General features: G+C 46.2%; 1 protein-coding gene across 1 annotated transcript in view; it reads left to right on the top strand.

The window, feature by feature from the left end:
* GATM (glycine amidinotransferase) overlaps window positions 1-26879 on the top strand; it is a 52657-nt gene that overhangs the window by 12042 nt on the left and 13736 nt on the right. Inside the window, exons 3-4 of the mRNA XM_068272504.1 lie at window positions 9194-9389; window positions 20539-20729. Coding sequence (XP_068128605.1) covers window positions 9194-9389; window positions 20539-20729 — 387 coding nt within the window. The remainder of the gene's footprint in view (window positions 1-9193; window positions 9390-20538; window positions 20730-26879) is intronic.

The following is a 26879-nucleotide window of genomic DNA, read 5'->3' as shown; positions in this document are numbered from 1 at the left end:
TCCATGTGCAGCAATCCCCCTCTTCCATATACAGCAATCTCCCTCTTCCACGAACAGCAATCCCCCTCTTCCATATACAGCAATCCCCCTCTTCCATGTACAACGGCCCCCCTCTTCCATGTACAGCAGTCCTACTCTTCCATGTACAGCAATCCTACACTTCCATGTACAACAGTCCTACTTTTCCATGTACAGCAATTGTCCTCTTCCATCTGCATCTACTTTCTTACATGTACAACAACCCCCCTCTTCCATGTACAGCAGTCCTACTCTTCCATGTACAGCAGCCCCCCTTCCATACACAGAAGTCCTCCTCTTCCATGTACAGCATTCCTCTACTTCCTTGTACAGCTTTTTCACTCTTCCATGTACAGAAATCCCCATGTTACATGTGCTGCCTCTATTTGTAGTACTCCGTCTGCCATGTCATGCTTTATTCACAGTGACACAGGAAAGAAGGACCACTCACAAGATTAGAGAGTAACAATGTGTGTGCCAAGACCCACAACCCACTACCTAGCACTCCAATAGTCCACAATGCAGTAAGGGTTGGCACCTAACTTTATAGTAAAAAAAGGATATTTAAAGTAAACTCAAGGCAAAGCCCCCCCCCCCCAAAGCAGGAAAGCTGAGCCAGGAGGGGGCAGGCTTGGGCTTGAAAAGACTCCACAGAAGACTGACTCAGCTGTAATGATTCCAGGTCAAACCTAGACTGAATGCTCAGTCAGGGATTCTTATCACAGCTGATAACAGACAGATTAGGCAGAGAACAATAAAACTAAAAGCATGGTAGGTGTTTACTGTCATGTTCCCACTGATAAATGTAATAAAATACATGAGGGTGCTTCGTCTCTGGTTCTCTTTAATATCCATATCTTCCTGTTCATTATTACTAAACTGAATATAGGAATTCAAATCACTGTGTGTCTAGAAGAACTGTGCACTGTGAGTCGGCATAGCAGTCACACATACCTACCACTCTTAGGCATGGTAACCAGTCAGCCTCAACTTGATTAACCCAGTCTAGAGTTTCAACTGCTGGCCAAAAATAGTATATATGAAATATTTACATTCAATATCTTTACAGCTACTCGACAATAAGTAAATAAATATATACCGTATTTATTTTTAAATCTATGCAAAGCAGACTCCATGGCTTTATATAGCCGCCCTAGCTCCATGAAGCTGACCCCCCTACAATCATCATAAATAAAATTCCATCAAGTTTGGTTAGTGCTACATTTGTGCCCATTTGTGCAGCAAAAATTAAGATTTGTACTGCTTTCATTTTGGAAGTAATGGCACGTATTATTTTGAAAACAATACCATCACCCAGCCCCCATACAATCACCTATAGACATGAAACTTGTATGGGTGGGTAGTGCTGTGCATGTGCTACAAAAATCATCTTTCGATCTTTTATAGTTTTTGAGATATTCACGTTTTTATAAAGGCCAAAAGTTCACTCAGGCTCACTGCAATGTTGTAGGGGGGCTGAGTGAACTTTTGACCTTTATAAAAATGTGAATATTTCTAAAACTATAAAAGATAAAAAGATGATTTTTGCAGCACAATTGAGCACATGCACAGCACTATCCACCCAAATAAGTGCTATTATCTTCAAAATGAAAGCAGCACAAATCTTAATTTTTGCAGCACAAATGGGCACAAATGTAGCACTAACCAAACATGATGGAATTTTTATTTGTACTGATTGTAGGGGCTGCTAGCTTCACAGCCATCTGCCCTTTAGTTTAAAAACATAGACATTTGTACCACCTTGTGGTCATAAGTGTTACTACGAGTAGGAAGGGATGTCTAATGTGCATACTGTACATCAAATAAGGGCGCCTGGAAAAAAAAGGCAAGGGGTGTAGCCCAAATTTGAAGATAAGGTCTACATCAATAATGTTTTTCATTTCTTCCTCTTTATCTAACATAGAATAATAAATATGTTAAAATAACTAACCCTAAGAACCCCCCTGGTGGTGTCTAACCCTAAGACCTCCCTGGTGGTGCCTAACTCTAAGACTCCCCCTGGTGGTGCCTAACTCTAAGACCCCCCTGGTGGGGCCTAACCCTAAGACTCCCCCTGGTGGTGCCTAACCCTAAGATCCCCATAGTGGTGCCTAACTCTAAGACCCCCTGGTGGTGCCTATCCCTAAAACCTCCCTGGTGGTGCCTAACCCTTAGATCCCCCTGGTGTTGCCTAACCCTTAGACCCCCCCTTCCCCGGTGGTGCCTAACACTAAACCCCCTTCCCCCCCATCTTCACCCCTAACACTAAAACCCCCTTCCTGACGCCTAACTCTAAAACTCCCTTTTTCCTCTCGATATAACGTTAAAACAAAAAGTGATACATTTCTAAGATATTAAAGTTCAAAACGATAATTTAAAATATTATAAATCTCAAAACAAAAAATGTTGTTGGGACGGTTCTTGCAGATGCTATTTAACGGACGCCCACATTTCTTCTTGGAAACTAACGTTGATACAAAAAGCGATAAATCTGTAAGATAATGAAGTTCAAAAGGATCATTTACAATATTGTAATTCTCAAAACAAATTTGAAAATGGTATTTATCAAAACACTAATTGTGAAAATGAAACATTTTGGTTGGACAGGTCTGGTGCCCGCAATTTATCCAGCTCCATAATTTATTCTTTTGGTGCCCAATAGCTGATATTTTACATTAGTGTCTTTAGGGTGCCCAAATAGTCTATTAGCCCCAGGCACCCACATTACTGTTCCGGTCTAATGTATATAAGCTGTGGTACAATACCCTATTGCTACGTATATAAGCTGTCTGTTCTACCATCTTTTTAGCATACAGGAATTGAGTTTGAAGAAGATTGATTAGCCGAAAGCATAAGGCGTCAATTCATCTAGTGATTTTGGCGGCTGATCGACCAATTGACAGCTCTCTCTGATTAAATCTGTTCGGAGATAGATCTGTTGGCCGCCTTTACCCGCCGGCCGATTCTCGACGGCTTATCGCATGAAATCTTTCGGCAATCGGCCTTGTGAAGTCACCTCACTGCCCCGCCTGCTGTCCTCCCTAGTGTAAATGTACTTCCTCATGCGATCATTATCACATGTCGGTACCACCGCGCATCTGATTGAACATGTTGGCTCAACATTTTGCAGCATGTCTAAACGATACATTCAACCAACTTCGGTCTGAAATAGGTTGAGTTGTCGATTGGGCATGCTTTTGGTGGCACCGATTTACATCCGATTCATTAATAATTATCGAATCAGATGGTCGATCGGCCGCAAATCAGTAGATGTATGGATATCTTTACTCTTTTTCTTTTAAGTTAGCCAATAAATGGTATCATCCTGATTCAAAACTTCTTGCTTTTACTGATGGCTAACAGTACAACAGTCTATTGTTTTGTAATGGCAATCATAAAGTGTTTTTTTTAGTATACAGGAATTTTTTTTTAAAATAGTTAAAACATACTTTTCTTAACAATTTGGAGAATGGGGAGGGCTAGTTGAATGTTACAAAAGAAAAATCTTCATAATATCAGAATGTCCCCAACAGTTGTCACAAACTCACCAACCTGTAAAGAGAGAGCTTGTATTTGCTCTGTAAACCATTCTACTCTTGTATTGAAGTCTCATTTACCACATAGAAAATTAGCAATGTCAAAGAAGTCAGGGACATAGGTCTACTGATCTACCCATATTCACTGTATATTCAGTCACAATACATTCAAACTGTGTTATTTTATGTTGAGAAAGTTATCCAATCATACAATGGTGTATTTTGTATCATACATACTGTGAGATATTTAATATCACATCTATCTGGCTGTCATTGTCATATATCTGGCTGTTATTGTGCTGTAATTCTTTTTGGACTGTAATACTCCTGACATCCATCAGACGTACTATTATATAATGCTGTTGGCTGTGACACAGACAGTGTCCAATTCTGCTGCACACAAGTGTACATGGGAGGAATGTGACAAGCATTACATTAGAAGCATGTGACAGGGGGACAGCTGGTACATTTGTTTGGCTGCAGATCCAATCATGGAGAGATGGGAGCAGAGAACTGTACAAGCCAGGTTTCCCAGGGGACCCTTCCTTGCAAAACACACAGTGGTTTCTGAATGGGACACAATGTGACGTGCTTCAAAAAATAGATTACTGAGCTTCCTTCTCTTCTAATACAGCATAGCTACAGAGGGTGAAGCAAATCCCATGAGCTTATATGGACAAAGCATTACTTCAGCATCCCTGCTGCTTTCCTCTTTCACTCTTTTAGATTTTGTACTTTATTAAAGGGAACCTAAACTGAGATGGATATGGATTTTTCTTTTTAAACAATACCAGTTGCCTGGCAGTCCTGCTGATCTTTTTAGCTGCAGTAGTAGCTGAATCACAGACCTGAAACAAGCATGCAGCTAATCTAGTCTGACTTCAGTCAGAGCACCTGATCTGCATGCTTGTTCAGGGGCTGTGGCTAAAAGTATTAGAGACACGGGATCAGCAGGAGAGTCAGGCAACTGGTATTGTTTAAAAAGGAAAAATCCATATCCTTCTCAGTTTAGGTTCCCTTTAAACTGTATTACCAGGGCTCCGATCAGGGGCATACTGGCAATGCTAAGTGCGGGGCTCTAGGAGGGAGGACCATAGTTTTTCTGTGTGTGTGTGTGTGTGTGTGTGTGTGTGTGTGTGTGTGTGTGTGTGTGTGTGTGGTGTGTGTGTGTGTGGTGTGTGTGTGTGTGTGTGTGTGTGTGTGTGTGTGTGTGTGGTGTGTGTGTGTGTGTGGTGTGTGTGTGTGTGTGTGTGGTGTGTGTGTGTGTGTGTGTGTGGTGTGTGTGGTGTGTGTGTGTGGTGTGTGTGTGTGTGTGTGTGTGTGTGTGTGTGTGTGTGGTGTGTGTGTGTGTGTGTGTGTGGTGTGTGTGTGTGTGTGTGTGTGTGGTGTGTGTGGTGTGTGTGTGTGGTGTGTGTGTGTGTGTGTGTGTGTGGTGTGTGTGTGTGTGTGTGGTGTGTGTGTGTGTGTGTGTGTGTGTGTGTGTGTGTGTGTGTGTGTGTGTGTGTGTGTGTGTGGTGTGTGTGTGTGTGTGTGTGTGTGTGTGGTGTGTGTGGTGTGTGTGTGTGTGTGTGTGGTGTGTGTGTGTGGTGTGTGTGTGTGTGTGTGTGTGTGTGTGTGGTGTGTGTGGTGTGTGTGTGTGTGTGTGTGTGTGGTGTGTGTGGTGTGTGGTGTGTGTGTGTGTGTGTGTGCGTGTGTGTGGTGTGTGTGTGTGTGTGTGTGTGTGTGGTGTGTGTGTGTGTGTGTGTGTGTGTGTGGTGTGTGTGGTGTGTGTGTGTGTGTGTGTGTGTGTGTGTGTGGTGTGTGTGGTGTGTGGTGTGTGTGTGTGTGTGTGTGTGTGTGTGGTGTGTGTGTGTGTGTGTGTGTGTGTGTGTGTGTGTGTGTTGGGGAGGGGGGTTGGGTATTGACAAGAAAAGAAATTTTACAGTTCCCCTAATCAGTGGCTCTGTCATTATTGTGTCCTCCATTATTCTATCATTATACACGTTCCTAATTATACTGTGCTCTGTTAGTGCTACACCCTTCCCTAATCTTGCTGAATGTGCTACACTCTTCCATCACATTGACCAAAGTGATCATACAAGCAATAGACAGACAGTCACATCCGAATCAGAATCAATTTATTTTCGCCAAGTAGGTTTGCACCTACAAGGAATTTGTCTTGGCAGTTGCTCAACAAACACAAACAAAAACAATACAAGGACAGACAGTGTGTATATTACAAGTCAAGGACATGATGAAAGTATAGTGGCAGTAAGCAATGTGAGAATTTTTCAGTTCTGTGCTGATTACTTTCAAGTCCTAGCAGCTCTAACGTGGTTCAGCATTAAGTATGGCTACCGCTTGAGGAAAAAAGCTGTTCCTGTGTCTGGAGGTTTTGGTAGCAATTGACCGGAATCTTACTACTGAAGGCAAGAGCTGGAAGATGGAGTGAGCAGGGTGAGAGGGGTCAGAGGCAATTTTTGTTGCTCTCTCTCTGCACCTGCTAGCATAAAAGTCCTGCAGGGAAGAAAAGCTACAGCCAATTATGCTTTCCGCTGTTCGGATGATGCGCTGCAGCCTCCTCTTTTCTAATGCTGAGCAGGAGCCGAACCATACAGTCATAGATGATGTCATGGTGGATTCGATGAATGCAGTGTAGAACTGCACCATTAGATTTTGAGGTAGGCCAAACTTTCTCAGCTGCCGTAGATGGTACATCCTCTGTTGCGCTTTCTTGACAATAGTGACATGCAGGCTCGTCCCCGTTTTGTATGAGACCAACTACTGTTGTGTCATCTGCAAACTTCAGAACCTTAGCAGAGATGGATCTGTGGAGATGCAGTCATTGGTGTAAACTGAGTAGAGCAGTGGGGAAAGCACACAGCCCTGATTGCTGGGTCAGTGTGAAAGGAGATGGCAGCATATACAGCAGGAGTCAAAACTGGGGAGAGGTAAGCCTGCATGCTTCTCTGTGTGGCCTTCTATGGACTGCGGCTGTAAGAAAGCTAGAGACATTGTTGGGCAGAAGGGAATTGGCAAATGGTCAGGACTCAGGAGCAAATGGGAACAACCACCAGTGAAATACTAATCATATGCATTAAAATGGGAGGCTGAAGTAGGGCTGTAATGGAAATCGGTTACAAAAATAAAATGTGTGACTAGAATCTTGTGGCAGCATGGGCGTAATTAAAAATCATGGGGCCCCCGAGGAACACTTTGATGGGGCCCTTCACAACCCTTCCTTTGCCTGCCCCTAGTGACCCATCCTTACAAGGCTCATAAAACAAGTGTGGCCATCAGGATCTTCACACCCATTAGACATGTAGCCACAGAAACACCTGATCTGGAGTATCAGAGAAAAGGAAGGTTAGTGTCATGCTGGGGGTTCATACTTTCTGACCATCCAGCACAGCAAGGCTAAGAGATGGATAATGGAAAGAGGCTACACAGGCTGCCCAGAGCAACTGCAGCTCTGGGCTTCTGACAAGACGCAATGACAGCGCAGTGCGATGTTGCGCTGCTCTTGCAACAGCAAACATTCAGACAGATACAAGGCAGACTGGAGTGAGGTAACCAATAGCAACCGCAGCAATGGTTACCTCGCAAGGATAGGACAGAATCGTCAGAGAATAGCAGAGTCAAAAAGCAGGCAAAGGTAAATACACAGACAAATATACAATATATATGATTTCCTAGCGTATTACCATTTACAGCTATCAATGAAACTACAAACGACTGACTAACACATGTATATATCGGCGATGAACCAATATATAACATAAGCAAGGAACACTGACTAGGGTCTGGAGCAATACAGCGAACAAGGCTAGGCAATACAAAATCTCTATACTAGAAGGAGTACGTATATACTGTATGTCCCCGTGGGAAATATATAATCGTAACTCCACAGGATAACTGAACTAAGACAAGGAATATATTTTACAATATCAAGGGGTCTACCAGGAGAGGCAAGCTTTTATGCTGGCATCAGCCAATGGATGCAAGTATGCAAATCTCCACACAGCTGAATGGTAATCACTCCATCCTGAGCTGGCTTGGTTACCATTTGCTAGCTGAAAGACTTAGGGCTTGATACACAAAGTGGTGCTAACAGTTAGCACGCTGATGAAAAGCCCTTTATCACGCCTAAACTCAGTTTAGGCGTGATAAGTTTAGGTGTGATAGGTTTAGGCGTGATAAGTTTAGGTGTTATAAGTTTAGGCGTGATAAGTTTAGGCGTGATAACTATAGCACCAACTGGGTTAGCAGCACCGCAGTGCACAGCTGATCAAAAGTTTTGCGCTAGCAAAGTCTGGTGCACTTCGCATAGAGTTTAATGGCGCTGCTTTGCGTATGGGACTTTGCGCACAATCTAAACTTATCTAAACTTATCACGTCTATACTGGCTTTTCACCAGCGTGGTGCAATGGTTATCACGCCTAAAGTCTCTAACTGGGTTAGCACCGCTTTGTGAATCGATCCCTATCTGTACCAATGCATGCAGTCCTATGCAACAACATGCATGCAGGAAATCCATGGCTAAAATGACAATGTGACTCACTGCAAATGCACAACCGAATGCAGACTGACAAGCTGGAACTGTCCATTTACGGCTCCACCTGCAATGGACAGAACACGCCACAGGAGGAATCCTAACAGTTAGTAGTTGCCCCCTCCCCCCCCCCCCACACCTGACTGGGCCCCCCAGTCGCAGGGGTTGCTCCCCCCAGTTACACACCAGTGTGGTGGCAGCAATTTGTGGACTTATGTAGTGCCTAACTGGTATCAGAGCAGTGACCCTCAACTTTCATTCACTGAGCCACAGTCACAGAACCAGAAGGCAGCACTTTTATCGGTATGGATTAGATAAAAACATGCTCAACATACATCTGAAACTCCTTAAGCCATGCTATGTGCTGGGTTCCCAGTGCCTTGTGTACTAGAAGTATATTGAGCCACATGGCTTCGTACACAGTTTCTCTTGCTACTGTAATACCGCGATTGCTCCACCAATTAAAATGGCTTCCCAAATTCCTGCACAAAGGGGTATATTATATTCTTATCAGCCAGTCTTTCCATACGCCTGTAAAATGATGACAGTTCCAAGCATTGAGTGCAGACCAGTGCAATACATTTTGCAATTCCTCTCCATACAAAAAAGGTGCAAATGGTTTAATTCGCAGCAACAGTATGACCATGTACCACAGGTTTATATATTAATGGTCTGCTCTATAGTAAACACTGTTTTTCGGAAGCCTTTTGGATACCAGCCACATGAGAGCAAGGGTTAAAGTGAAGTCGTCATCAGAGAAACATAATAGTGGCAGGGCTGGTCTGGGAAAGTCATTAGGGAGCATCAGGAGACAGCTGTCCATGACATCCAGAGCTGCAACTATTTAGATATTTTTGTCAGAAAGTAAGGTAAAAGAGAAGCAGAAATGACTGTACAGCATACAGCAAGCACTGCTTCTCTACGATACGCTATGAGAGAGAAGTCAGGGGGGTGGAGATGGTAGTGACAGATGTCTCCTGATAGACAGGTTACAGTGTTCTAATGTGACAGATCACATTGCCAGCCTTAAAATAGTAGCTTCCATGAGAAACTGAGGCAAGTGTTATTCTCTGCCATATAATGCAGGTTTTCTTCTTTCCCATATTAGGCAAACACGTATGAAAAGTACTGGCCTTTCTACCAGAAGCATGGAGGGCAGGGTTTTCCCCAGGAACATGTGAAGAAAGCTGTACAGGAAATTGAGGAAATGTGCAATATTTTACGACATGAAGGTGTTATTGTACAAAGGCCTGAAATAATAGATTGGTCAGTTCAGTACACAACTCCCGACTTCCAATCTTCAGGTAAGTCAAAAACAACTTATGTACTTTGTTATTTAACCTCTTGAGGACTGCAGGGCTAAACCCCCCTAGTGACCAGGCCATTTTTGGTAAAATTGGCCACTGCAGCTTTAAGCTGCAGGGCCGCACAACACAGCACAGAAGTGATCCCCCCCCCTTTTCTCCCCACCAACAGAGCTCTCTGTTGGTGGGGTCTGATCGCTCCCCCTATGTTTATTTTTTTAATAATAAATATTATTGTTCCTGCTTTTTTTTTTTTTTTTTTTTAAACTGTGTCTTTAAAACCCTTCTCTCCCTCCCTCCCCACAGCCAGCCAATTACGGCGATCGGCTGTCATAGGCTTCTGCCTATGAGAGCCGATCGCTCTCTTGTCCCCTAGGGGGACAGCCGTGTCACACGGCTGTCCCCAGTGCAGCGCTGCTGCTGCTCGCAGCGCTGCACAGTGTAAATAGATGGCGATCACGCCGTCTAACAGTCTCCCGAGCGGCAATAGCCGCTCGGAGACTGAAGAGGGGGCGGAGCTCCGCCCTCCGAGCATGAGATGCGCGCGCAGAGTGCGCACGATCTCATGCAAATTACAGTCCCAGGACTTTACGCCAATTGGCGTTAGGCAGTCCCGGGGCTGCCGCCGCGGCCACGCCCATCGGCGTGACGCGGTAGGAAACTGGTTAAAGTAAACCTGACACTTCCCTTATCAAAAATAAAGAATGTTCTGCCCTACACAAGGGGAACAGCAGCTGCCAATACCAAGATACGGTACTTGGAGATAAGTAGCATGTGAGGCATATCATTTCTAAATATGAGTAACACATCAGAGGGATCCATCTGAAAATGGCGCCTGTGAATAATGGCGCACGGTGTTGCCGCTAATCTGTTTGTCGCTTATCACTATTTAATGTTAAAGCCTTATCGTTATTTAGCTCTGTTTATTTTATTGAAAATTAGTGTTAACACACAGAACCCTCTCTGTACCTATCCCTAACCCCTAGACCCCCCCTGGTGGTGCCTAACCCTAACCACCCCCCTGGTGGTGCCTAACCCTAACTACCCACCTGGTGGTGCCTAACCCTAACCTCCCCCCTGGTGGTGCCTAGCCCTAAGACCCCCCGGGTGGTGCCTAACCCTAGACCCTAAGACCCCCTGGTGGTGCCTAACCCTAAGACCCCCCTGGTGGTGCCTAACCCTAGACCCTAAGACCCCCTGGTGGTGCCTAACCCTAAGACCCTCCTGGTGGTGCCTAACCCTAGACCCTAAGACCCCCTGGCGGTGCCTAACCCTAAGACCCCCCTGGTGGTGCCTAACTCAAAGACCCCCCTGGTGGTGCCTAACCCTAAGCACCCCCCTGGTGGTGCCTAACCCTAAGCACCCCCCCCCCCTGGTGTTGCCTAACCCTAAGACCTCCCTGGTTGTGCCTAACCCTAAATTTCCCCTGGTGGTGCCTAACCCTAACCTTGACAGTGTTACATTAAATCCATTCACCGTTTTGCAGTTAAATAGCGTCTGCAGTTTGGCTTATGTAGGGCGCTATTGATAAATAACGTTACTGTGCGCAATAACGTCTGCTGTTTGGCATATGAACGGTGCTATTGATAAATAACGTTACTGTATGCCATTTTTCTTCTTTTTTCCCTGTGCGCCATTATTATGCAGTACTAACGATAAATAATAGCGATAGATAAGCGTACCTTTGTAACGCAGCGCCATTTTTATGCATAGGCGCTGTGCGCCATTATTCACTGATCCGCATCAGAGGCCCCTGAAGTGACAGGAACATTGTTTTATAGACATGGGGCTCCAACCACCAGTACTACAGAGAGGGGAGAGGGTATGGTACATGGAAGACTATCATGAAACAGAACAAGAGTGATCCATCATGTTGGTTGTTTAGTGATCAAGCATGGCCTATTGCTAAACAATTTCGGGAGATAACCTGTACTGTTTTTTTGCCAAGACAATCCTAAACAATCATCATGTGAAACAGGAATCTAGTGTCTGTATATAACCTTAAGTGAACTGAGCACCATTTTAGCACCCAGAGCATCTCAATAGCACATTAAAATACATGCCAATAATGTGGCTCATTACAAAAAAAAACCTTCAATTTTACATCTGTTTACATTTAATAGTTTAGCAGAGGCTTTGTACCCTACTTTTGAGTGATGTAATTATTTTATTGAACACATAAGAAGAGAGCAAACAAAAGCTTTCATCAGCTGGCTGTGTGGAGGCATAGGACACCTTGCTTGAAAGAGTTTAGAGAAGTCACAGATGCTATCTTCACACCTTCTCCTGTATAAATAATAGGCAGCTAGAAGGGGATGGGGAACATGGCAGCTACTATAGCTATTAGAAACTATTAGCTATTAGGAAAAAAGGTGTGCATGGTTCCCATTAAGTCCAGCATGCAGAGAAGTTTTAATCCTTGTTAAAAAGCAAGTGATATAGCAACAGGAGATGCAGAGATTGTGTACACACCAGGCACCCAGGGCGCCCAACTAGTGCCCTCCTTCAGCTGCTGAATTAGCTCTCCATTGATGTTATAGCAGTTATAATCAGCTATAATTGTGCTTAGTGGCTAGCTCACCTGTCTCACAGACTGTGACTGTCCTTGCAAAGCAGGTTTTGGGACTCACTATCCTGTAAGTGTCACCCACGCTGCGCTGAGAGACCCAGTGTAAAATTTGTGCGGGGACTTATGGCTCTGCAGCTACCAGGGCCGGATTTAGGGAAAGGCCCCCAAGGCAGGTTCCTAGGGCGCCAGAATGTTTGGGGCGGGTGGGGAGCCGCCTGTGCCATTTCCTATCCCCACGTTGCAAAAGACCGTCCGTAGTTCCATCCTCAGCCGCCCGCTTTGCACACTGCTGCCTGTCATGAGTGTTTGCAGCCAGCGGGCGGCTACAGAGAGGAGTCTGGGGACAAGAGTGGCAGCGGCATTACAGTGGCCAGACCGCATGGAGGGACAACAGCTGCGCCCCCTGCACGGAGGTCTCTCACGCCGCTGGGGCTACACAGATAGCAAGTCGGAAACCCCCAGAGCTCAGGCAGAGAGATCTCCGTGCACAAATCAGCAGGGCCACACAGCAGCTGTTTGTCCCTTCTCACCTCTCCCTTCCGAGTCCCGACAGGAAAGCAGTGGGGAGGAAGACCGTGCTCAGCTGCTCGGAAGTTGTGAGTGCAGCTCACATGGTGGGAAGAGCCGAGGCAGAGAAGCATGGCTCTGGGTGCAGCTTTCCCGTACACAGAGAAGAGGCACCTCAGTGCAGGAAGCTGGAGGATCGGATTTCTGGCTGGGAATACTTCTGCATCCTGTGACTGCAGCAGCTGCCAGCTTGTGAGTTCCTGTTTGTAAGTAGCTGCTGTGACTGGCTGCATGCTTGTCCCATACCCCTCTAAAGAAGCACCACTGCTCCCAGCATGCCCCCCCCCCCCACAGAGGCACCAGTGCTCCCATCATGCCCACCCCACTCCATAGAGGCACCACAGCTCCCAGCATGTCCCCCCCACTCCAGAGGCCCCACTGCTCCCAGCATGCCCCCCTTTCCCACTCCACAGAGGCCCCACTGCTTCCAGCATGCCCCCCTTTCCCACTCCACAGAGGCCCCACTGCTCCCAGCATGCCCCCCATTCCATAGAGGCACCACTGCTCCCAGCATGCCCCCCACTCCATAGAGGCCCCACTGCTCCCAGCATGCCCCCCATTCCATAGAGGCACCACTGCTCCCAGCATGCCCCCCACTCCATAGAGGCACCACTGCTCCCAGCATGCCCCCCACTCCATAGAGGCACCACTGCTCCCAGCATGCCCCCCACTCCATAGAGGCACCAGTGATTCCAGTATGCCCCCACTCCATAGAGGCATTACTGCTCCCAGAAAGCCCCCCACACTCCACAAAGGCACCACACCTCCCAGCATGCTTCCCCCCCCCCCCCACTCCATAGAGGCACCACTGCTCCCAGCATGCTCCCCCCCCCACTCCACAGCTCCCAGCATGCTCCCCTTACTCCATAGAGGCACCACTGCCCCCAGCATGCCTCCCCCACTCCAGAGGCACCACTGCTCCCAGCATGCCCCCCCCCACTCCAGAGGCACCACTGCTCCCAGCATGCCTCCCCCACTCCAGAGGCACCACTGCTTCCAGCATGCTTCCCCCACTCCATAAAGGCACCACTACTCCCGGCATGCCCCCCCCCCCCCCCCCCAGAAGTACCCTTGCTCCCAGCATGCTTCTCCTCTCCAGAGGTACCACTGCTCCCATCATGCTTTACCCTCCACTCCATAGAGGCACCACTGTGCTTCCTCCCCAATAGAGGTACTGCAGTTCCAAGCATGCTCCTCCTCCATGTAGTATTGGGTTGTCCCCTAGGGCTGACTGGCGTAACCCCCTAATCTCCCCCGGCGGACCACTTTTCATATTGGAGGAGGCCTGTCAGCCAGCTCTGGGGCCCGGGGGACAACCCAATACTATAGGGAGACGGAGAGGCATGCTAGGAACTGTGGTGCCTCTGGAAGGGGAGTTGCATGCTGGGAGCTGTGGTGCCTATGTGGAGGGGAGGCATATGATGAGAACTGTAATGCCTTTATGGAGGGGTAGGGGCATGCTGGGAGTTGTGGTACCTCTATAGAGGAGGGGACATGCTGAAAGCTAAAGTGTCTCTATAGAGGGGGCATGCTGGGGGCTGTTTGCAGTTTGCCCCTATGGAGACACTGACCCTGGCTAGACCATTTATTCTTACCCTACCCTGGCAGACATCTTCCCTGTAAACTCCCCTTAGTAGTGGGGAGCCTCTGGACATTCTCTAGAGCCATATCTCCCTATACCCCACTATTCTAGTGCTGTATCCCTCTCTGGACGAATAGGTATCTTCAGTACACAAGCGTGACCGTATCTGTACTGGGCATGTGCAAATAAGGTCCGCACATGCCCAGTAAAATGAAATGCATGGAGGAAAACAGCTACGTGCCTTAGTTCTACTGGACATGCACCAAACTCGCTTACACATTCCCAGTGTGGACATACTTGTCCTCAGCCACGCTTGCACAATAAAGTAACCTATTCGATCAGAGAGGGACCCAGTGCTAAATGGTGGGATATAAGAGGGGGGTTGTTGTGTTTTGCATTTGTGTATTGATATGTTTGGAGGGGGGGGGGGGGGCGGCTGGTGACAGTGGGCCTAGGGCGGTAAAAAGTACAAATCCGACCCTGGCAGCTACATCACTATATCAAGCACATATTTTCCAGCCTACTGGATAATCCGTTTAAGACCAAGCTGATCCTTTTTTACTGAGCTGTGAAAGATTACCTAACTGTGTTTGTATGGCTCCCCTCCATCAGCCAGGTCACAGCTGATCCTAGTACAGGATGGTTGTGATTTGCCTGGAGATATACAAAGCTTCCTGCTTGACAATCCCTGGGCCTATCAATAGCTTGCACTCGTCTGTGGGATCTTTTCTTGGTAAAGGTTCATACACACATCCAACTCAATGCACAACCAACCGCACAACATCACCAACCACACAAGTTGTTTACCTAACAAGTACATACACACACGCCAAACAACTAAGCAACCAGCTTACCTAAACACTAAAGGCTTATACACACATCAGACTATAGTCTTTGGAAAATAATAGATCACAGGCCAATATTACCACCCTTCATGTAGTATGAGAGCCATACCTTCCCAGTCTTTTCTATGGAGCTGAACTCCCCATCAGAAAAAAAATCTTTGCAAGATGCTGCACACAAAGATGCTGTACAGACACAAAAGATCAGTACCTGCAAAAAATTTGTTCCTGCCAAAGATCCGTTCCTGCAAATTGCATTCACAGTCTATGAGATCTGCAGATCATCATACATACCTTATTTAACTGACATTCATCTGCAGATCAGACAATCATCTGCAGATCTGAAAATCCATCCTGGTGGATCTGATCTGCAGATGAATGTCTGTTAAACAAGGTGTGTATGATATACATAATAGCGAAAACTAAAAGGCGTAGGGCAGCGGTTTATATATCATTGGAAAGAGGAGAAAGAGAGCTTTAAAATGATATCTATCTTTCCATAGTTTCTGCACTGCTCGGAGTCCCTTTAAGCGTGCAAGCTAAACAACAAACTGCACAACGTGTCCGCATTCAAAAACATCAACGTTGTTGGAAAGACTTGTACAAACGTTCCAACCTGCATGATAGTTTTTCAGGTTGATCCACCGGTTGGATCTGGCAAACAACCTGACCAGTTGGTCATCTGGATGTTTGCCAACCGTATACACACCAAACTTAACTTCCAACAGACACGTTTGGAAGATACGGTAGTTGGACAGATTGTTAGTACGTGTGTATGAGCCTTCAGACATCTTTGCACATATAGCCCTTTACGGGCTCTTCAAGTCTGGAGTAACAAAACAACAAAATTTAGATATTTTCATTTCCTTTCATTAATGTGTCCATCATGTTGGCTTGCCTGTAGAGATGTAACAAGGGTTGATGCAAATAATTGTAGTTCAAGAGGAACTTTTGTGGAAATGACGAAATGATTAAAATTGTTTTTTTTTTCCTTTTTTTTTTACAATATCCATTTATAAATTATTTAGTCAGTGTTTGCCCATTATAAAATCTTTCCTCATCCCGATTTACATTCTGAAATTTACCACAGGTGGAAACATCTTTAGTCCAGACAGGTGCAGCAGTAAACAAAAATGGTTGTTAACTGAGAGTTCTAAAGCCAGTAGAAAATATACCTGATCTCCCAGAATGCTCTGGGTAGAGAATTCCGCATAGCTAAACAGGCTAGGATGATCATCAATGGGAGAGAGGGATTACATACAATATACAGCAATATAGAGATATAGGAAGTGTATATGGTGCTGAAACAGAAAGTTATTGTAAAAATGGGTATCCTGAATAATTTACTGCATTCTACTGTATGTCACTACAGTGCCTCTTAAAGAGAGTCTGAAGCGAGAATAAATCTCGCTTCAGACCTCATATATAGCAGGGGCACTTGTGCCTCTGCTAAACCGCCGCTATCCCGCGGCTTAACGAGGGTCCCTGTCTCCCCAAATCCCCTCTGTAATGCAGGGGAGCGCTTCCTGGTTGGGGCAGGGCTAACCGCCGCAGCCCTGCCCCATGCGCGTCTGTCAGCGCGTATCTCCGCCTCTCCCCTGACCCTCTCAGTCTTCCTTCACTGAGAGGGGCGGGGGAGAGGCGGCGATGCGCGGATGATAGACGCGAATGGAGGCAGGGCTGCAGCCATTAGCCTTGCCTCCAGGAGCGACCAAGCCTGCGACCAAGTGTCGCAGTGGGGTGTTTGGGGGTGAAGGGACCCCCGTTTAGCCGCGCGTATGCGGCGGTTTAGCAGGGGCACACGTGCCCCTGCTAACTATGTGCTCTGAAGCGAGATTTATTCTCGCTTCAGAGTCTCTTTAAAGATTAAAGAGGAACCATCGCGAACATCTTAAAATTTAAAACACATACTGTACAAATAATAAGTACATTTCTCCCAGAGTAAAATGAGCCATAAATTACTTTTCTCCTACATTGCTGTCACTTACAGTAGGTAGTAGAAATCTGACATTACCGACAGATTTTGGGCTAGTCCATTTCTCTATAGGGGATTCTCAGCATGGCCTTTATTCTTTATAGAGACTTTCCCTGAAAATTATTAATACAATGATGCTGGCTAGCCTCCCTGTTTGCCGCACGCTATTTTGGCAGTTGGACGGAGCAACTGCCATTCACTAAGTGCTTTTAAAAATAAAGAAAACTCTGAGAACCTCCCTATGAGAAGATGGGCTAGCCCAAAACCTGTCGGTAATGTCAGATTTCTACTACCTACTGTAAGTGACAGCAACACAGGAGAAAAATAATTTATGACTCATTTTACTCTAGCAGAAATGTGCTTCTTATTTGTATGTGTTTTAAATTTTAAGATTTTCTGGACTCTTTAATCATTGGAGAACCAGGCACAGCCTTTTAAATAAAATGGCTATTCTGGGGAGAGTACAGAGATAGCCTTGCAATTTTTATTAGCAAGTTTTCTTCACCTGCAGGGCACTCATGGTTGGAAGCAGAAATGTGATTTTCAGTCAGCAGACCTTGTACATTGATCATTTCATAGCACTGGCATGGAGTCATCTGGGTGCCCTCTGGCAAGGTTGTCTGTCTGTGTTGCATGCTGATTCTCAGGCGCTGGCCCTGGCCCTGGGAAACTGCACACACCGCTGTACGGATTGCAGAGAGTGACTCCCACAAACTCCTTTCCTGAAGAAGCTACAGGGCAGCCTGTTCCATGATTTGCTGACATGACTCTTGACTCCAGCCAACCAGCTTTTAGTTTGCTATGTGTAATGGGACCACACACTGCTGTATTGATGAACGCTATGTGCAGCACTGAAGAAGATCATTTCCTTTTTCAGTTCTGGCCTCCCATCTCTGACAGAAAACTAACAGCTAGTATGAAGTTGGTGTCCCCTTTGCCTCTCCTAGAAAGGCATAAATGCACTTCTATCAACACACTTCACACAGCTATTTAGAAAGAGAAACAGTATTAGCTGTAGATAAAGGATGGTTAATCCTGGGGTTAACCGTTGCCCCAGAATATTCTGCAGGATACACAGTAGATTAAATTGTCACTTTTTAATGAATGACCTGCATGGACTTTGCCCCGTGTAATATGACGCTAGCGTAGAAGAGGTCAGTGACTAATCGTTTTCTTTAGCTTGGGAAAATCACAGCAGGCTGATAAGTCTGAATAAACTCGCTCATGCTGTAATACTCTGGAGGAAAACATTCGTAGCAGTAGCTTTCATTTTTTTTCTTGTTTAATCAGGTTAAATTATATAAACCAACCCCTTGTTATTTTGTTTTGAAGCCTGCCAATTAAAATTAGCATAGGCAAGCCCCAGGCAACATTGGTCACATCTTGTTGAGGTGGCAAAAGAACAGTAAGGGGTACTTATCTTTGCACAGCAAAGCAGATGAAAAGGGCATTCATTGAGGCATCCACTCAGAGCTTATGAGTAGAAGCTTTGTTGCTGGGATTCTCATGCCAGTGTGTGTTGTCATGACAGCAAATGGCTTTCAACCATAATCACCAGTTCCACAATATGCGTGGGTTTGCACTAACCATTGAGGGAATTTCTGCTTCCTGACGTAACACCCATAGAACAGATTAACCACTCCTCTGCCAGGTGACAGGACATACCCTGCAACACATTTGTCTCATAACTGCTGTTACCAGGAGAGACTATGAGCCATTCATTTATAGCTCTGCAGTGAAATTCAATTTTTCACAGAAAAAAACCAACCCCCTCATTCAAGTTCTATAGATTGAAATGTAAAAACAATGTAATTTTGCTTGTGCTTAGTGCATGTACGTTTCAGCTGGTCCCTACCGTTCCTAATAGAAACTGCCAGATAGGCGTGCCAAGGTTTGCTGCCAGTGACTTGATTAAGTCAGGTGTGTCAGATAATGAGAAACACTCTACATTTACTGTGCAGATAATTACTCCAGTAGTAAGATGAGCAGTCTGTACAGCAAACAGAGTACGGTAGACAATACAGACAACTTTTATATCACACTTTTCTCTATGCAGACTCAAAGCACCAGAGCTGCAACCACTAGGATGCGCTGTATAGGCAGTGGCTGCATTAGGGAGTCTTGCCCAATGTCTCCTTACTGAATAGGTACTGGCTTACTGAACAGGAAGAGACGAGATTTAAAACCTGGTCTCCTGTATGAGAGACAGAGCCCTTTACCAGTACACTATCCAACCAGTAGAGATTCCATACTTACAAAAAAGAGCAAGTTTGAGTTTACAGTCAAGACTCGATCCCTTGGCAACAGTTCAGGGCTGTAAATATGAGTTGCTAGGCCATTGCCATGAGTTGTGTTGCTGTGGAGGGAGAGGAGGGATGACAGAGTAGTGCGGAATGGAGCAACTTGGCAAGCAGGTAAAGAGTGGACTGTCTATTAACCCTCCTGGCGGTTAATTTTTTTTGCCAAAATGGCAAAAATCCTTTTTTTTTAAATTTTTTTTTTTGTGTTTCATGTAAAGCTACCAGAGTGGTAGCTACATGAAACACCACTAGAGGGCGCATGTGTCCCTCTAGTGCGATCGTCGCCGGCATCAATAGCAAACAGGGGAACGCGTATATAACGCGCTCCCCTGTTTGGCTTCTCCTGTCGCCATGGCGACGATCGGAATGACGTCATGGACGTCAGCCGACGTCCTGACGTCAGACACCTCCGATCCAGCCCATAGCGCTGCCCGGAACTCATTGGTCCGGGCAGCGCAGGGCTCTGGCGGGGGGGGGGGCCCTCTTGCGCCGCTGCGTACGGGCGATCGCCGCAGAGCGGCGGCGATCAAGCTGTACGCGCGGCTAGCAAAGTGCTAGCTGCGCGTACAGCATTTTAAATGGAGCAAATCGCTCCATCAGGGGCTGAGATATCTTCCTGCGCGGCATAGCCCGAGCTCAGCTCGGGCTTACCGCCAGGAAGGTTAAACAGGCATCAAGTCACAAAAAACAATGCAATGCAACCTCCAGGGGTTTTCCAATAGTAAAATTCAGCAATTTATTCAAAAATTCTTAATTTTTGTTGCAAAAAGGATACTAAGCTAAAACTTACTATGGTGGAGCAGGGAACACCACAGAGAGGTCAACAGCCATTTCTCACTGTCAAGCAGTGCTTCTTCAGGACTACAGGTTACCTGCTCAACAGTGCAAAATGACTGTCAACCTCTCTGTGCTGTTCCCTGCTCCATTAGAGTGAGCTGTATCCTTGCTGTACGTATCCCCAATACTCAGTGTTCCATTTTAACCAAACAACTGTATGTAGAAGTCTATATAATTTTACTGATAAATATATGTGTGTATATATATATATATATATATATACACACACATATATATGTGTATATATATATATATATATATATACACACACACACATATATATATATATATATATATATATATATATATATATATATATATATGTATATATATATATATACACAAAATGTACCTCACATGATTAATTAGAGGTCATCTATTTAAGGACTAACATTTATTTTTAAGCTCCCTCTGCTTGCATAGAATGAATGCTGTGTTACGTTTCAGGAGTCACAGTTTCTGTTTGTTATTGTGCAGGTTTGTATGCTGCTATGCCAAGAGACATCCTGCTGGTTGTTGGTAATGAGATCATTGAAGCCCCCATGGCTTGGAGATCCCGCTTCTTTGAATATAGGGCCTACCGCCCCTTAATTAAGGATTATTTCCGCCGTGGGGCAAAATGGACCACTGCACCCAAACCAACAATGGCTGATGAGCTCTATGACCAGGTACATTTTACCCTGATGTTTTGTGTTCCTTTATCCTTTCCTAAATCTTGTAGTATAAAACAGATATAAAAATGTAATGAACCTTGAGACAGTTAAGAAGCAATTCACAGAAATACAAAGCACTATACAGAGAAGTATTTACATATACAGTACGCATCACCAATAATTGCCTCGGTTGGTGCTCACAGTACTCGGGAGTGTAAAATGTAGGGAATATATTTAGATTACCGTATTTTTCGGACTATAAGACGCTCCGGACTATAAGACGCACCCAGGTTTAGAGGGCAAAAACCAGGAAAAAAAGAAAAAAACTAAACCTGCTGCGTCTATAGTTCAAGGGCGTCTTGTAGATGTTCTTCCTTTGGTGCCCTCCTCCTGTCCCCTTGGTGTCCTTCTAATGTCCCCTTTATGTCCCCCTTTGTGTTCTCCATATGTCCCCCTTTATAGCATCAATATGCCCCCTCTTTGTGTTCTCCATATGTTCCACTTTATGGCATATCTATCTATATATAATATATACTGTGTGTATTCTATATATGCCCCCTCTTTGTGTCCTCCACATGTCTCTCTTTATGTCCTCCATATTTCCCCCCTGTATCCTTTCGATTACCCCCCACCCCTTCCTGGTGTCCCCCTCTGCCTTATGTCCTACTGCATAAATGTAATTAGCGGCAGTGGCAGCCGCTGTCACTCACCTCATCGCTGGAGCCCGCGGTGATGAGCTTCTGGCCCCCTCCAGTCCTCGGTGTTGTCCTCTGAGTGTCCGGCGTCCTGATTGATTGCCCCCTCTGTGAAGAAAACAAGCAGCGGCAGATGCAGACATCACTCACCTCACCGCTGGAGCCCGCGGTGATGAGCTTCTTGTCTCCTCCCGTCGGCAGTGTTGTCTTCCGTGTGTCCAGTGATGGATTCCCCCTCTGAAGATTACAATCAGCGGCAGCCCCGGACAGCACATACCTCATCCTTTGAGCCCGCGCGGTCAGCCGCTCTATCACACGCCTTCACTCAAGTGCCGGTACTTCCTGGTCGCGTCTGTATGCGTCATTACAGACGCGACCGGCACTTGAGTGAAGGCGTGTGATAGAGCGGCTGACCGCGCGGGCTCAAAGGATGAGGTATGTGCTGTCCGGGGCTGCCGCTGATTGTAATCTTCAGAGGGGGAATCCATCACTGGACACACGGAAGACAACACCGCCGACGGGAGGAGACAAGAAGCTCATCACCGCGGGCTCCAGCGGTGAGGTGAGTGATGTCTGCATCTGCCGCTGCTTGTTTTCTTCACAGAGGGGGCAATCAATCAGGACGCCGGACACTCAGAGGACAACACCGAGGACTGGAGGGGGCCAGAAGCTCATCACCGCGGGCTCCAGCGATGAGGTGAGTGACAGCGGCTGCCACTGCCGCTAATTACATTTATGCAGGGAAAGTTCAGGAAGCCCCCAGGGAGTGCAGGGAGCCCCCGACATCGCAGCAAGTCCACGGTTCATATCGGCGGGCGATCATTAAGTCGGGGACTCCCTGCCTTTGGACTATAAGACGCAGGGACTTTTTCTCCCTATTTTTGGGGGAGAAAAAGTGCGTCTTATAGTCCGAAAAATACGGTACTTAGCAGAATTGTAGCTGTACTTTGTAAGATTATATACTATTTAAAATCTAGGTCTACACATAACTGGCACTCAACAAGGCTACTACTGGTGAGACCATGGTGTTTCCCTTGGTTTTATCTACAATTTTTAGATTTAACACTACATTAGCAAGGTGTGCTGAAGTGAACAGTAGTATGCAGAGGGTTAACTGATAATGTTACAGATAGCTCAGCAAGCTCATGGTAAATCAGAGGAATGTGTAAGGGTCTGAAAAGGACCAAAAAGACTCCTTACTAAAAAAAAAAATGCCATGTAAAACAGAATTTTGCCTTCTTAGAACAGACGGTAATTGTGATTATTCAGTTTGGAGTGGGCATATGATGTCTCCCACAATACACAACTGCTGAATATGCAAATCATCCCTTTGTTGTCCCTGAAAGCTAAACACACCTCCAGAACCGCTGGAATGCATTAATGTGTGAGCTGGTTAATATTACATAGCCAAACTAATCCAACATGCGTACAGACTGTTTCAGACTGGTTGATCCTCATCAGTGCATGGGATTACTTACACACCCCTAGGAGTTCTGGTTCACCCTGAGCTTGCCGGGCAATCTGTAACTCTGGGTGTTTGAAGTCCTACACCATAGAGCTATATTAATCCATGCCATGCACTGATGAGGATCAACAAGTCCAAAACAGTGTGTATGCATGTTGGATTAGTTTGGCTCTGTAATATTAACAAGCTGACTCATCATTGCATTCCAACAGTTCTGGAGGTGCTTTGAGCTATCGGGGACAACAAAGGGATGATTTGCATATTCAGCAGTGATGCACTGTGGGACACCTCAGAGCTCACTCCAACCTGAATAATCGCAAATACCTTCTGTTTAACCACTTCACCACTGAGGGGTTTTACCCAGGGGTCTAGTCCTGGAAACGAAGTGAGTGGACTCACCCTAAAAGCGCCCAAAAATGGGCGTGGTTAAGCATAGCATGGGCGTGGTCATGGGTGGGGCCAAGTATACATGGCCTTAGCAATGGTGTAAAAGGTCTGCCAGGGGAAGTTTGAGCTCTGTCGTAGTGTATCCCCAAAAAGTAGATGTAATCTGACAGCATTTCACCAAAAATACACATAATCTGGCAGAGGTTCCTCCAAAGTACAGATAATATGGCAGTGGTTCCCCCAAAATAGACAATCTGGCAGCAGCAGTTCCCCCAACATACACATAATCTGGAAGCAGTTCCCCAAAATACGCAAAACCTGGCAGCGGATCACCAAAATACACGTAACACCCAAAATACATGTAATCTGGCAGTGGGGGTCCCCCAACATACACAATCTGGCAGCGGTTCCCCAACATACACGTAATCTGGTATCAGCGGTTCCCCAAATACAGATCTGACAGCAGTTCTTCCAAAATAGGTATAGCTAGCCAGGTCTATAGGTGTCCCCAGTATAAGTAGCCATGTGTATCGTTGTCCCCAGAATAGGTGGCCAGATGTAGAGATGTCACCAGAATAGGTAGCCAGGTGTATAGATGTCCTTAGAATAGGTGGTCAGGTGTATAGATATTCCCAGAATAGGTGGCCAAGTGTATAGATGTCCCCAGAATAGGTAGCCAGGTCTATAGGTGTCCCCAGTATAGCCAGGTGTCCCCAGTATTTGTAACCAGGTGTTCAGGTGTCCCCAGTATAGCCAGGTGTATAGGTGACCCCAGTATAGCCAGGTGTATAGGTGTCCCCAGTATATGTAGCCAGGTTTATAGGTGCCCCCAGTATAGCCAGGAGTATAGGTGTCCCCAGTATATGTAGCCAGGTGTATAGGTGTCCCCAGTATAGCCAGGTGTATAAGTGTCCGCAGTATATGTAGCCAGGTGTATATGTCCCCAATATATGTAGCCAGGTGTATAGGTGTCCCCAGTATATGTAGCCAGGTGTATATGTGCCCAGTATATGTAGCCAGGTGTATATGTGCCCAGTATATGTAGCCAGGTGTATAGGTGTCCCCAGTATATGTAGCCAGGTGTATATGTGCCCAGTATATGTAGCCAGGTGTATAGAGGCCCCGGTATATGTAGCCAGGTGTATATGTGCCCAGTATATGTAGCCAGGTGTATATGTGCCCAGTATATGTAGCCAGGGGTATATGTGCCCAGTATATGTAGCCAGGGGTATATGTGCCCAGTATATGTAGCCAGGGGTATATGTGCCCAGTGTATGTAGTCAGGGGTTTATGTGCCCAGTGTATTTAGTCAGGGGTATATGTGCCCAGTGTATGTAGTCAGGGGTATATGTACCCAGTATATGTAGTCAGGGGTATATGTGCCCAGTGTATGTAGTCAGGGGTATATGTGCCCAGTATATGTAGCCAGGTGTTCAGGTGTCCCCGGTTTAGCCAAGTGTATAGGTGCCCCCAGTATAGCCAGGTGTATAGGTGCCCCCAGTATAGCCAGGTGTATAGGTGTCCCCAGTATATGTAGCCAGGTTTATAGGTGCCCCCAGTATAGCCAGGTGTATAGGTGTCCCCAGTATATGTAGCCAGGTGTATAGGTGTCCCCAGTATAGCCAGGTGTATAGGTGTCCGCAGTATATGTAGCCAGGTATATATGTCCCCAGTATATGTAGCCAGGTGTATAGGTGTCCCCAGTATATGTAGCCAGGTGTATATGTGCCCAGTATATGTAGCCAGGTGTATATGTGCCCAGTATATGTAGCCAGGTGTATAGGTGTCCCCAGTATATGTAGCCAGGTGTATATGTGCCCAGTATATGTAGCCAGGTGTATAGTGGCCCCGGTATATGTAGCCAGGTGTATATGTGCCCATTATATGTAGCCAGGTGTATATGTGCCCAGTATATGTAGCCAGGGGTATATGTGCCCAGTATATGTAGCCAGGGGTATATGTGCCCAGTATATGTAGCCAGGGGTATATATGCCCAGTGTATGTAGTCAGGGGTATATGTGCCCAGTGTATTTAGTCAGGGGTATATGTGCCCAGTGTATGTAGTCAGGGGTATATGGGCCCAGTATATGTAGTCAGGGGTATTTGTGCCCAGTGTATGTAGTCAGGGGTATATGTGCCCAGTATATGTAGCCAGGTGTGTTGGCTTTACCGCTGAGAAGCGTTTTAATATCGAACTCTTGTGAGTACAACATTTAATTTATTAATAAAAACAACATAGGTAATGCACTATAGTGTGCTCCATTTCTTTCATAGATTCTTCCTTTTGCCCTACTGTCTGGAGCGGCACAGTACATTATCCTTAAAAGCAAAGAAGATCCGCAACTGTGTATGTGTGTCTGCAGCCTCCAGAAAGGAGCGCAAGAACGTTTTTTGCTTTTGTTTGGAATATGTAGTTAGGGGTATATGTGCCCAGTATATGTAGCCAGGGGTATATGTGCCCAGTATATGTAGCCAGGGGTATATGTGCCCAGTATATGTAGCCAGGTGTATATGTGCCCAGTATATGTAGCCAGGGGTATATGTGCCCAGTATATGTAGCCAGGGGTATATGTACCCAGTATATGTAGCCAGGGGTATATGTGCCCAGTATATGTAGCCAGGTGTATATGTGCCCAGTATATGTAGCCAGGTGTATATGTGCCCAGTATATGTAGCCAGGTGTATAGTGGCCCCAGTATATGTAGCCAGGTGTATAGGTGTCCCCAGTATATTTAGCCAGGTGTCCCCCCAGCTGGAGGGGAGCAGCGCAGTGGAGAGGAGCATTGTGCGCAGCGTGGGGAAGGGCGGACGTTTCCCCCTCCTTCCCTCACCTTGGGGCTCCTCTCCCTGGCTCTCCCCTCCATAAAGATTGCGGCGGCGGTGGCTGGCGGCGGTGACTGGCAGCGGCATCAGTGGGCGGGACTTACCTCCTCCAGTGTTCCGGCAAGTGGACGCTGTTCGTGCAGCTAGTCTGGTCTAGTGAAGACCAGAGCAGCGGCACGCACAGCGTCAACCCGGAACACTGGAGGAGGTAAGTCCCGCCCACTGATGCCGCTGCCAGTCACCGCCGCCAGCCACCGCCGCCGCAATCTTTATGGAGGGGAGAGCCAGGGAGAGGAGCCCCAAGGTGAGGGAAGGGGGGAAACGTCCGCCCTTCCCCACGCTGCGCACAATGCTCCTCTCTGCTGCGCTGCTCCCCTCCAGGGTGCTAGGGGGGGCGGCGTCCACTGTCTAAAAAAAGTGAGTGGATGCCGCCCCCCCGCATTCACGCAGGACTCGACCCCTGGTTTTACCCCTTGAACACCAGAGCAATTTTCACCTTTCAGCGCTCCTTCCATTCATTCGTCTATAACTTTATTATTACTTATCACAATGAAATGAACTATATCTTGTTTTTTTCGCCACCAATTAGGCTTTCTTTAGGTGGGACATTATGCCAAGAATTATTTTATTTTAAATGTGTTTTAATGGGAAAATAGGAAAAAATGTGGCAAAAAAAATATTATTTTTCAGTTTTCGGCCTTTATAGTTTTTAAATAATGCATGCTACTGTAATTAAAACCCATGAAATGTATTTGCCCATTTGTTAGAAAACCGTTTAAATTATGTCCCTATCAC

Source organism: Hyperolius riggenbachi, chromosome 3, assembly GCF_040937935.1.
Source record: "Hyperolius riggenbachi isolate aHypRig1 chromosome 3, aHypRig1.pri, whole genome shotgun sequence".
NCBI lineage: Eukaryota > Metazoa > Chordata > Amphibia > Anura > Hyperoliidae > Hyperolius > Hyperolius riggenbachi.
The sequence above is the reverse complement of the archived record's forward strand: the minus strand, read 5'-3'. Positions and strand labels throughout refer to the sequence as shown.